Here is a 12283-nt window from a genome sequence, read left to right on the forward strand (position 1 = left end):
TTCCCTCCCTTTCTCTTTTCCTTCCCTCCCCCACTCCTGGCCCCCTCATCACCTCCCCAGCCCTCGTCATCCTGTCTTGTTGGTGTGAGTCAGGGTCCACCTCCCCATCTTCACCAGCCCTGGTCAGAGGCTCTTGCCTGGTCCCTCTGCTGCACCCTGGCCCCTCCTGTGTCAGGGGTGTGTTCCTCCTCTGCTCAACAACCTGCAGAGGCTCCCATTCACCCCCAGGTGAGAGCCAGAGCACTTCCAGTGGCCTGCCCCACACCCCCTCCTTAACTCTTGGTCCTGGTCTCCCTCCTGCTCACTCCTTGCTGTTCCTTGAGCCCAACAGCCAAGGGCCTTTGCATGTGCTGTCCCTTCTCCCTGGTCCTCCTTCCCCTAGTGGCTTACTCATGCTTTCTCTGGGTAAGGTCTCTGCTCAACAGTCATCTGCTCAGCAAGCCTCCCACCCTGGACCTTTTATTTCTCTTCCTTTGTTTCTTTTTCTGCACATCACTAATGTTTGACCTACAATCGACTGCAGTATTTCATCATTGTTCCTTTCCCCACAACTGAATATAAGGTCCCTGCCTAAGGTAACTATTTCACCTGTCTTGTTCCCTGCAGTGTCCTCTCCAGCACCTAGAAGAGGGCCTGGTGCACAACAGGGTTGCCATAAATACTTACTAAATCAACTAATGAATACAAACCACATTTGCTGTGTTGACTCATTCATTCATTCAGCAAACACATGCCATGCTAAGTGCGGAGAGTCAAGCGGCTCGTTCTGACTCTGCCCCTGAAGAACAGAAAACTGTGATGGTCTAGGAGGCAGATGTTTTAGGTTCATTTCCTGTCTCTTCCTTTCTTTACTTGTGTGGCCTTGGGAAAGTCACTTAATCCTTCTGAGCCTCAGTTCTTCCATCCATGAAACGGGATAATAAAACTCCCACACAGCATTAAGATAACCCGTGTAAGGGCCAGGGCCGGGCCTGGCACCCGGCAAAAGGTAGCAGCGTGGCAGTAAGAACCCAGTCAGTTGGCATCTAAAAGTGGCTGCATAGCTAGGAAGGAACGGGCATGAGCAGGATTATGAAGGAACTCCTTGGGCAGCAGGAAAGGCAGAGCGAGGGGGCTGCTGTCTCAGGGCGGCACCCCCCAAATGGGGCTCAGGGACTGGGTGGTGAGGAGGGGGTCAGGGTGCTCCTCTGTCCGAGGTGACATTTCAGATGGGCCTTCACAAACCGTGATGTTTGGTGTTTGGAACAAAGGGCACTAAAGCGGCTGAACTGTGTGACGTGGGAGCCGAGGGGCAAGAGGGGCATGAACGGCAGGTGGTGGGTAATTCTGTCCAACTCGTGCATGAAGGGAACAGGACAAGAACTTTGGGAAGGGAGGCTGGGGTGGGGGTGCCGCTCCACAGCCAGAGGCTCCTAGCTGGCCAGCTTTTCCAGAAAGCCTGCTTCTTAATTTTTTTTTTTTTTTTTTGAAAGAGGAGGCAGGGGGGCAGGCAGAGCGAGAGGGAGACACAGAATCTGAAGCCAGGCCCCAGGCTCTGAGCTGTCAGCACAGGGCCTGACATGGGGCTCGAACTCGTGAACCACAAGATCATGACCTGAGCAGAAGTGGGACGCTTAACCGACTGAGCCACCAAGGTGCCCTTCCCAGAGAGCCTTCTGAGGCTGAGGTAGGAAGACATAGAAGGAGCAGGGAGGCACTCATGAGAGATGTTGGCCTGGGGGCAGAGAGATTAAAGAGGATGTGATCTCCGGAGCCCCTGCCACCACACTGAAGTCACCCAAGCAGGATTCAGAGTGGCTCAGAGCTCTGATGCCCCGACAAGGCTAGCGCTCAGCAGGGTGGCAGCGGGGCCATGCCCAGTCCCTTTGGCCTCCAAGGCTGCCGGTTCTGGAGAGCAGCCGAGCCTGACTGGAAATACCTGGAGGAAGGGCCGGTGGGAGGGGAAGGGCAGAGGTGGATTGATCCACAATGCAAATTGCCAAAAAAGGAGAGCATTCTTTCTCTTCAAGTAGGGAGTGCTTGAGGTCCTTTGTAGGAGTCCCAAGCTGGCAGGAGGCAGTCAAGATGATTCAGAAAAGGCTTTTGAACGGTGGTTTGCAGCCGAGGGTGGCTTTGAGTGGGTGGTCCTGGGGTCTGAGGTCCCTCGTGGCTGGACTGGGGCTCCGCACACAGGCTCACGTTCCCTCAAGATAGGACCTCTCTGGTCCTTTGGGCTAGTAAGAAGATGGTGAAGCTGGGGAAATTTATCTGTGGCTTCCTCCAGCCTCCTCTAGCCTGGGAAGCCCCACTCCTTCGCCACTCTGAAAAAAAAAAGTTAAAAAAAGCGTCAGATTGATTTTGTATTGGTAGCCGTATTTGGAATGCAGAGAGTCTGTTCCCACCCCCTCTCCTCTGCTCAGATAATTCCTGGAGCCTTGGGTTGGCTTTAGGTAGCACGTTCTAAGGGGACTGTTGAAAAAAAAAAAAAAGAAAAAATGCATCTTCAAGGAAAGGATAGTGGCCGGTTAAGAAACTTAGAGTTATTGCAAGAATTTGAAGGAGGAAATGAGAACATTTCACCTTGATAGGAGATAGTGCCTTCCAATGCTGTGGATACTTATGGCTGCCGGTGTATGTGGGGACTGTGAACATGGCAAGAAGCAAGAAGATCCCAAGCTCAGGGGGTTAGTTTGCCTAATGGGGGACACAGACAGATTTATGCTCTCTGGGCAAACTCTTCCATCCTCATCACTTCCATGACCATTTATTTGAGAATAGTGCCCACAATTTATATCTCCAGTCATACCAGTCAGAATAGTCTAGGTTGTGCTGAGTAGCAAATGGCCCTAAAATGTCGTATCCTAACACAATAGAAGCTTATTTCCTGCTCACACCGCATGTCCAGGACAGGGCATCGGGGGACTCTGCTCAATGTGATCGCTCAGCGACCCAGGCTGATGGGACGTTTTCCTCAACACATGTGTCCACGGTCATTCTTATAGTGGAAAGAGGTGTGACAAATCACCCACTGACTTAAAGATTCCTTACAGCCCAGAGATTCTAATCATATTAGCAAGGACTTAAAACTTCAAAGTCCTCCTAACATCCAAAGCTATGAACCTCGGATGTTTGGATTTCAGAACACATGACAGAAATGGTGGGATTTGGCAGGAGGGGTACATTGTTTTAAACTAGCACATCTTTGTTAAGTCGTTGACTCATCGGGCTCTGCTTTCTCCCTCTTTTCCATAGCTCTTGACTTGTTGAGGAAGTGAGGTTGTGTCATGTCTTCCTTCCTCCTTTAAGAGGTTAGCTGCTTTTTTGATCTGCATTAAAATCTAATACACTCAAGTTCAAAGAGGAAGAGGCAAATGCCGCAAAAGTTAGGAATATATTTAGTGTCCTGAGTTTTGCCCATATTCAGCCTGATATATTTTGCTTTCTCTACGTGTTTTCCACCCGAAGATAGAGATTCCCATTCTGATTGGTGGCTTGAGGGTGTCATTAGATCCTCATTAAAGACAGATGCTGTTGGGTGGGCTTTTCAGTGAGAGTTGAACAGAAAGCTTGTTGGACTTCTTCCTCTGGAGTTTCATCTGACAAGATGTTCTCTGGAACCCCACACTCTTTCAGGGCCCTTGGAATGTTGAGACACAAAAGACCTCGCAGATGATTTTATCCAGCCTTTGTAGTGGTGGAACTCAGGGCCTGGGGCCACGTAGCTTTATAGGGGAAGAGTAGAAACACAAACCCTGAATTCCTGAGTTCCAGATTCATGCTCTTGTGGCCATGTCATCCCACCAGTATCACCTGTTGACTTACACCTGATGTGGCCCAGCACTTGTGCACAAAATGGGGAAGACTATACCAAATGACATACATTTTACAACATTAAGTTTTTCTGTCTTCTCAGTTTTTACTTTTTTTATTTAAAAAAATTTTTTTTAATGTTTATTTATTATTGAGAGACAGAGAGAGACAGAGCATGAGCATGGGAGGGGCAAAGAGAGGCGGAGACACAGAATCTGAAGCAGGCTCCAGTCTCTGAGCTGTCAGCACAGAGCCTAACGCGGGGCTCGAACTCACAAACCGTGAGACCATGACCTGAGCCGAAGTTGGACGCCCAACCAACTGAGCCACCCAGGTGCCCCTTAGTTTTTACTTTAAAAAAAAAAAATGCTTATTTATTTTTGAAGGAGAGAGAGAGCATGAGCAGGGGTGCGGGGTGGGGGGGAGGGGTGGGCAGAGAGAGAGAGGGAGACCCAGAATCCAAAGTGGGCTCCAGGCTCTGAGCTGTCAGCACAGAGCCCAACGCGGAGCTTGAACTCATGACCCATGAGATCATGACCTGAGCTGAAGTCATACACTTAACTGCTTAACCAACCGAACCACCCAGGCGCCCCTCAGTTTTTACTTTTGAATGAAACTTAAGATTTGCTCCAATAATCAGTTTAAACCTCCTGCTCACCCAAACCCTCCCTTTCCTTCCAGTGGCCTTGTTTAAGCAGGGCGGTGGCCACACCTGGCCAGCACACCTACTCGCCACTCTTCTCCTTTGCTCCTTCAGAATCCCTGGCAATTTCCGTCCCCGGTACCCAGAGACCTGCTTGAGCAGGACTTACTGCTGTGGGAGGAAGGGGAAGGGGAAGGGGAAGGGGAAGAAGGGGAAGGGGAAGGGGGGGGAAGGGGAAGGGGAATCCTCTGCTAAACCTTCTGTGGGTGCTTGTTGGCATCATGGGGCTAGAGGCTGAAGGCCCAGCGCTCAGGCCAGTCCCAGCCCCTGCTCTAGTTCTGCCCTCCAGGGGGATGGATCTGAGAAAAGAGATGGGAAGAGATGCTGCCACTCTGGGCATGCCGAGGGGCTTTAATGTCCCAGTACAAGTATCTTGGGGACACTGGAGAAGTCGCTCCATGAAAGCCAGCCTCTGCTTCCCAAGTAGGCACACGCTCAGCAGGTGTGGGCGGGCTTGGGCCTTACCCCTTCCGTCTGGCTGACTTGTTTCTCTCTCCCGGGATAAGTCGCCCACTCTTTCTTTGTGTCTCTCTCTCCCTCTGTCCTTGTTCTACTCCAGCTTCCCACTCTCCTTGTCTCCGCCTCTGCCGCAACCCCACTCCTTTCTTTATTTCTGTGGCTCCTTTACTTGGCCATAATTAAGAGCCAAAGCCTATTATTCATAAGTTAATTGGTTGAATAAAAAAATGTAACTTTCCCATTCATAACTTAAAGACTAGAAAGTGGAACAATATACATTTTTCCCTTAAACCCTAATTTAAAGGCAATTTAATCTATATTGCCCTTGATTGAGCTCCTCCCACACTTTGAATCCGGGTCCATGAACACAGAATTGCCCCTCTGCACCCCGTGTGAGCCCGTGTGTGGGCTGAGGTTCTGCCTCTCTAAAGTGTTGGCCCTAGGAGGCAATAACGTCTCTAGAGGAATGTGGGGCTCTGACAGGGATGAGACCCCCAGCCTACACTGCTCCCTCCTCTCCAGGAGGGACTTCCTTCTCTCCTCAGGGACTCTGATCAGTCCCTGAATGCATCTTAAGCATCCAGTCTGGCAGGAAGGGGTGGAGATTGGGTAGAATGGCCCCAGTTTAGACATGGGCTGCATCCACCAACCCTCTGAGTTGTTCTGGGAGCTTGGGGGCCCAAGGCCAGCTGTCCAGGCCACAAGCTCCAGAGACCCCAGGCATGGGCAGGGGAGAAACAGGAAAGTACAATAAGAGTAACAACAGCAATAGTACTAGCAAATTCTTACCGAGAGCCAGGCATTTTTATAAGCTCTTTAAAACATTTAACCCACGTAAACCTCATAACAACTTTGACATAAGCAATATGATCTTCATTTTACAGAATGGCAAACTGAAGCACAAAGTAGGGTTGCCAGGTAAAATACAGAATGGCCAGTTCAATTTGAATTCCAGAGAAGCGGTGAGTAATGTTTTAGTATAAGTATGTCCCAAATATTGGGTAGGACATACTTACGCTAAAACGTTATTCATTGCTTATCGAAAACTCAAATTTAACTAGGAGCCCTGTGATTCTGTCGGCTAAATCTGGCAACCCTAACACAGAGAGGTAAAGAAACTGGCTCAAGGTCGCATGACTATAAGTGGCAGAGCCGGGATTCCAACCCAGTCTGGCTCCAGAGGCGAGTCCTTAATTAGTTCATGTTGCTACCTCCATCATCCCTGGACCCCCCCTTTGCTTTGTTTAGGTGTCTTCATTTTAGCTGGGCTCAGCCTCTACACTGAGGAGTCTAACGTGGACCTCCCTTCCCTACATGGTGCCAGCTGTGTGCTATGCCATTCCTTAGCCACACTTTCTGTATCTTCCAGAAGCATAATTGGGTATCATTCCATTAAAATCCATTTACTCAACCCTTGGGTATTGAACACCTACTATGTACAATACTCTCTGCTAAAGTGGCTTTGGCTACCAGGTTAATTCTAGAAAAGGCTGGCACAGTCCCTGGAAGCACTTCTTCTAGATACCTCCAATATGACCCTGAGTGAAGGTTTAATATGCTCCAGGCAACTCTTACGCAGCCATTTTCAATGGGGGGGACTTGAAACCGTGTCCCCATGTTTGTTTTCTGCTCCATGCAAGTGACTCTCATAGGGTGACCCCCAGGCTGGGTAGGATGGGAGGGCCATGCTTTTGGATGGGGGGCAGATAGGGGAGTGTTGGGGCCTCTGAGGGCCTGTCATTTTGCAGCCCAGGACTGCTCTTTAATGAAACCTTTCCTAAGAGACGTTCCTAAACTCTCCTCATTCCCCTTCCTACAGGTACTACTTTCCATGCCAGCGCTGGCTGGCAGTGGAGGAGGATGATGGCCAGCTGTCCCGGGAGCTGTTGCCAGTGGATGAGTCCTATGTGCTGCCCCCGAGCGAGGATGAGGGGGCCGGGGGAGGTGGTGACAACAACCCCCTTGACAACCTGGCCCTGGAGCAGAAAGGTTTCCTAAACTAGAGCTGGTTTCTTCCCTCCAGCCTCCCTCCCTCGGTCTCCATGTTCCCTTCCCCTGTGGGTTCTGAGCAACCCCTCCTCTGGCAGTGTGTCTGTACTGCCCTTATCCCTCCATGGCCAGAATGGGGAGGTGAGGAGACATATTCCCACATGCCTAGCATAAGGCTGGGTATAAAGCACATGACTAGGCATGGAGCTATGGTCAGGAATGGAGTGGAATGAAATAGGATAGGATGAGATGGAATGGAATGGAATAGAATGGAATATAGAACGGAACAGAACAGAACGGAACGGAATGGAATAGAATAGACTAGAATAGAATAGAATAGAATAGAATAGAATAAGAATAGGTAGGGTAGAGTAGAGTAGAGTAGAATAGAATAAGACTAGACTAGACTAGACTAGAATAGGTTGTAGCCTGCTCCGATTTAGTTCTGTGTTCTCCCCTCCAGGCACACCATAAGCCCTCAATACATTTTTGTCAAGGGAAAGAATGAACTTTCAAGAATTCTAGGATGCTTCCCTTCCTTGAAACTTACATTCCTAAAACTTCCCAGTGGAGAAATCAGACCAGGCTCCTGGCTGATGAGCCTCCGACTCTCAGTCACCCCAAGTCTCCCCTAAACATCCTACAACTCTATTAACTGAGAGATTCCTATGTGAGCTGGAGGCGGGGAGACCTCATCTCTGCCTTGAGGAAGTTTCCAGACTACAGGCAACTGCAGAACAACACATGCTACAAGTAAAGGGATTCCTAGAAATGGTCACCACGCATGTAGAAATGTACTCAGTACGTTTTCTCCCTCCTCCCTCCACGAGAGGGGCAGTCTACCACTCACTTCTCCACACTCCTCTCCCTGCAGACAAATCTACCACATTCTCAGTGACCGTAAAGACTGGGGACAAGAAGAACGCAGGCACAGATGCCAATGTCTTCATCACGCTCTTTGGCACGCAAGACAACACTGGTAAGAACGCAGCATGGGGCCGAGCGAGACTCACCCACATTCCTCCCCGGGGAGACTAGGAGACTCAGCAGAACTTTCCAAGGAAATCCTGGTCATGCCTCTGTTTTTCTCTCTTCAAAGAAAATAATTGAAGAATTCCCCTGTGTTGTCTTTATTTTATTGTTTTATTTATTTTAATATTTTATTTTATTTATTAAGAGCACTTAACATGTGCTCTATCCTCTCAAATTTGAAATGGATAATGCATCACTGTCGACTGTAGGTATGGACTGTATGGCAGGCCTCTGGAGCTCATTAATCTTACTAACCTGAAAGTACGCTTGTTGCTTAATGACTCCCCATCCTCTCCTCTCCCCAGCTCCTGGGAACCACCATTCCAGCCTTTGATTTTATGAATTTGGCAATTTTGGATACTTGGTATAAGTGGAATCATGCTATATCTGTCCTTCTGTGTCCGGCTTATTTCACTCAGTGTAATGTCCTCAGGGACCATCCGCATTGTTGCAGATTGGAGAATTTCCTTCTTTTTTAAGGCCAAAGAGTGGTCCATTGTATGTATATATATCAACATTTTTTTCTATCTTTTCATCAGTTAATGGACATTTAGGGTTTTTTTCCCCCCCACATCTCAGCTATTGTGAATAGTGCTGCAGTGAAATGGGAGGGCTAATATCTTTTCAAGATCCTGATTTCAATTCTTTTGGATATATACCCAGAAGTGGGATTGGTGGGTCATATGATAGTTCTATTTTTAATTGTTTAAGGAACTTTCGTACTGTTTTCCATAGCAACGACACCATTTTGCATTCCCACCAACTATGTACGAGTGTTCCAATTCCTTCACATCCTCACCAACAGTTGTTGTCTTTTCATTTTTGGTGGCAGCCACCCTGTCAGGTGTGTGGTGAGATCTCATTGTGGTTCTGATTTGCATTTCCCTGATGCTTAGTGACAATGAGCATTTCGTTCATATACTGTTGGCCATTTGTATGTCTTCTTTGGAGAAATGTCTGTTTACGTCCTTAGCCCATTTTTTAATTGGGTTATTAGCTTTTTATTATTGAGTTGTAGGATATTATGGTAATGAACCCCTTATCAGATATATGGTTTGCAAATATTCTTTCCCATGCTGTAGGTTGCCTTTTCATTCTATTGACCGTTTCCTTTGCTGTGCAGAAACTTTTTAGTTTGATGCAATCCTCCTTGTTTATTTTTTTTTAATTTTTTAATGTTTGTTTATTCTTGAAAGGGGAGTTGGTATGAGCAGAGGAGAGGCAGAGAAAGGGAGACACAGAATCCAAAGCAGGCTCCAGGCTCCAAGCTGTCAGCACAGAGCCGGACATGAGGCTCGAACTCATGAACTCTGAGATCATGACCTGAGCTGATGTCAGACGCTTAACCGACTGAGCCACCCAGATGCTTCCTCCACTTGTTTATTTTAGTTTTTGTTGCCTGTGCTTTTGGTGTCATATCCATGAAATCATTACCAAGACCAACGTCACAAAGCTTTTCTCCTATGTTTTCTTCTAGGAGTTTTACAGTTTCAGGTCTTATGTTTAAATCTGTATCCATTTTGGGGCTCCTGGGTGGCTCAGTAGGTTGAGTATCCAACTTCAGCTCAGGTTATGATCTCGCAGTTCATGAGTTCGAGCCCCACATCGGGCTCTGTGCTGACAGCTCGGAGCCTGGAGCCTGCTTCGGATTCTGTGTCCTGACAGATTGCATGCAACTAGTGCTGTTGGAGGAAGGCATATTCCCTTTTTCTTAAAAATCTCCATGCGACGTGACTTGTCTACCTGGATTGTAAACATTGGTTCCTTTAGAGATTCTTCCTAAAGCTTACTAAGCCGGTTCTCCTGTACACCAGGGGGCAGAGAGCCCCCTGTCCCCTCTCCCGTCTTCATTCCTCTGTCTACCACCCCAGAAGTGTTTGGAAGCCATATGCATCCTCTTCCCTTCAGCGTCCTCTCCTTAAGTAATGGTGCCTGATCCTGTGGTCATTCTTTCTCCAGGCCTTCCTGAAACTTTTTTTGCCATTTCTTGTACTCTTGCTGGAGGCATCACTCCGTTTACCTTTCAAAACCACAATGAAGGGCCTCCCAGTCCAAACAGTGACTGGTCTCTTCTCCGTGACTCCTGCCAGCTTTCTTCTTCTGTTCAAGGCTGAGACCCCAGGGAGCACGGGGAGGCTGGTTTTGTCCCTGGCTTCCTCCGCATGTAGAAAAATGTGGGGATGTGGAGGCACAGTCAACACTGACTTAGGACCCCACCACTTTCTCCCGGATGGTCTTGAATACGGTACTTCACCTCGTGGTGTGCCTCCTTTTCTTTAGATACAAACTGGAAATAAAAATACACACCTCGAAGGCTAATTACAAAGCTCACTAAAAAGACACACACACACACACACACACACACACACACACCCCAAATTGTTAAATGTGCAAAGGTTCCCGGTGGATAGTAATTGCGTGCTCTAAATTTTATGAGAGTTAGAAAAATTTGGTCATTATGAGGAGGGACCCAAAGGGGTAGTCCGGCTCGGTTTGAAGGTCTCAGGTTCAGCCAGTCGTGTGGGGGCCATTTGGTTGACAGGAATGACCCTCCTGAAATCCTCCAAGACCAACAGCGACAAGTTTGAGAGGGACAGCATCGAAATCTTCACCGTGGAGACGCTGGACCTGGGAGATCTGTGGAAAGTCAGGATTGGCCATGACAACACAGGTCTGGCTTCCCTCCCCCTCTGTTTTCTGCTAAGAATATAAGGCCCACACACAGGTCCCTGTGGGTCTGGGAAAGAATATGCAAGAAACTTGAATGTCATCTGCCTTCCACGATGACACAACTTCCTCAAACCCTTCAACCCAATGGAACCCTAGCTGCACGCAGAAGACTCTGGTCTCGTTGGCCTGGGCTGGGGCCTGGACACCAGTGACTTCCCAAAACCCCTACTTTCCGTGGTTTCACTGTGCAGCCACCTTTGAGAGTCCCCAGTATAGCTCAGTGGTTCTCTGACCTGAGAACCAAGAGCTCCTGACAGGTTCTGTTGCTTAACAGAACCACCTCGGGGGGTTGTTAAACATAGGTTTCTGGGCCTCATCCACACAGGCGTTGATTCAGTAGGTCTGGGGTGGGACCGGAGCATTTCTGCTTCGCACACATGAGGCTGCTGGTCTGGGAACTCCACTTTGAGAACCATGGATCTAGTCCGTTCTTCCCAGAACCCACTGACACTACAGCCAGACAAAGTTTGTTCTCTTAGTGAAGTAGGACATGTGTTCTTGGTCTTTAAGTATTTTAAGGCTAAGGAAGGAGGCCACCTTCCCAGCCCCTGGGATGGAGAGACAGGTTCTCTGCTCAGCTCCTACTTCCTTCTTTAAACCTGATCGCTCATTTTTCCAGGGAAGACCCTCAGTCCTTCACAGACTTCCCTTTCCTTCATGCACCACAAACTGGCAGGAATGACCCTCCTGGAATCCTCCAGGACCAAAAGCCAGAGAGCTCACAGTGTCATCCTTGTCGCTGGGTGAAATGACAAAATCCCCATTAATACGAGTTCTCTCTGGCATCTCTGAGCTCCCTTTTTAGAGTGCCTTCCACCCTGGACAGTGTGCTTGCCGTCACCTCCTGTCACCTCTTCCCCAGGCTCCTTTGCTCTTGTTAATTTCCCCGACAGCAGCCTGGAGTGTGACCCAGCTTCAGCTGGGTGCACATTTCAACAGGAGTCATTTAGCAACGCTATCAGGGAAAAGAACGGCGTGGGCACGGGTGAAGCTGTAGACGTCAGCCACGGGCAGGGAAGCGTGTCTGGAGTGGCTGAGGTCACCCACAGTAAACCATCTGTGTAGAGCTCCGTGGTGGGTTCCGTGTCTCCTTCTCTGCAGGCAAGGCTCCAGGCTGGTTTGTAGACTGGGTAGAGGTGGACGCCCCGTCTCTTGGAAAGTGCATGACATTCCCCTGTGGCCGCTGGCTGGCGAAGAATGAAGACGACGGTGCCATCGTCAGGGACCTCTTCCACGCGGAGCTTCAGACGAGGCTGTACACGCCATGTAAGAACTGTGCACGGCATGGCTGACCCTCCTCCCAGACCCCATCACCCACTACCCCGTCTTGGCCCCAACCTCTCCTCCAGCCCCGACCCCAGGCCAGGTGTACCTCCTCTCCCCAGTTCCCTGGGCCTTGCGTGGGCTGTGGGCAGTGCCCTGGATCCACGGTAAGGAAATAGAGAATTTAGTCCCACCTCCACCCCAAACCAGCTGGTGGCAACAGGCAGAGAGCCTGGCCTCTCTGGGGCTGCTTCCTCATCTGCAAAATAGAGATAATAATACAACATGGTCATAAGACCCAAAAGGGAAGAAGGACAA

At 49.1% G+C, this 12283-nt stretch overlaps 1 protein-coding gene across 1 annotated transcript in view; it reads left to right on the forward strand.

Annotated features, from left to right (window-relative positions):
• LOXHD1 (lipoxygenase homology domains 1) overlaps nt 1–12283 on the forward strand; it is a 164620-nt gene that overhangs the window by 101518 nt on the left and 50819 nt on the right. The window contains 4 exon segments of the mRNA XM_036064316.1: nt 6771–6940; nt 7815–7919; nt 10515–10643; nt 11804–11968. Coding sequence (XP_035920209.1) covers nt 6771–6940; nt 7815–7919; nt 10515–10643; nt 11804–11968 — 569 coding nt within the window.

The sequence above is a fragment of the Lynx canadensis genome, chromosome D3 (assembly GCF_007474595.2).
Source record: "Lynx canadensis isolate LIC74 chromosome D3, mLynCan4.pri.v2, whole genome shotgun sequence".
NCBI classification, from domain to species: Eukaryota; Metazoa; Chordata; class Mammalia; order Carnivora; family Felidae; genus Lynx; species Lynx canadensis.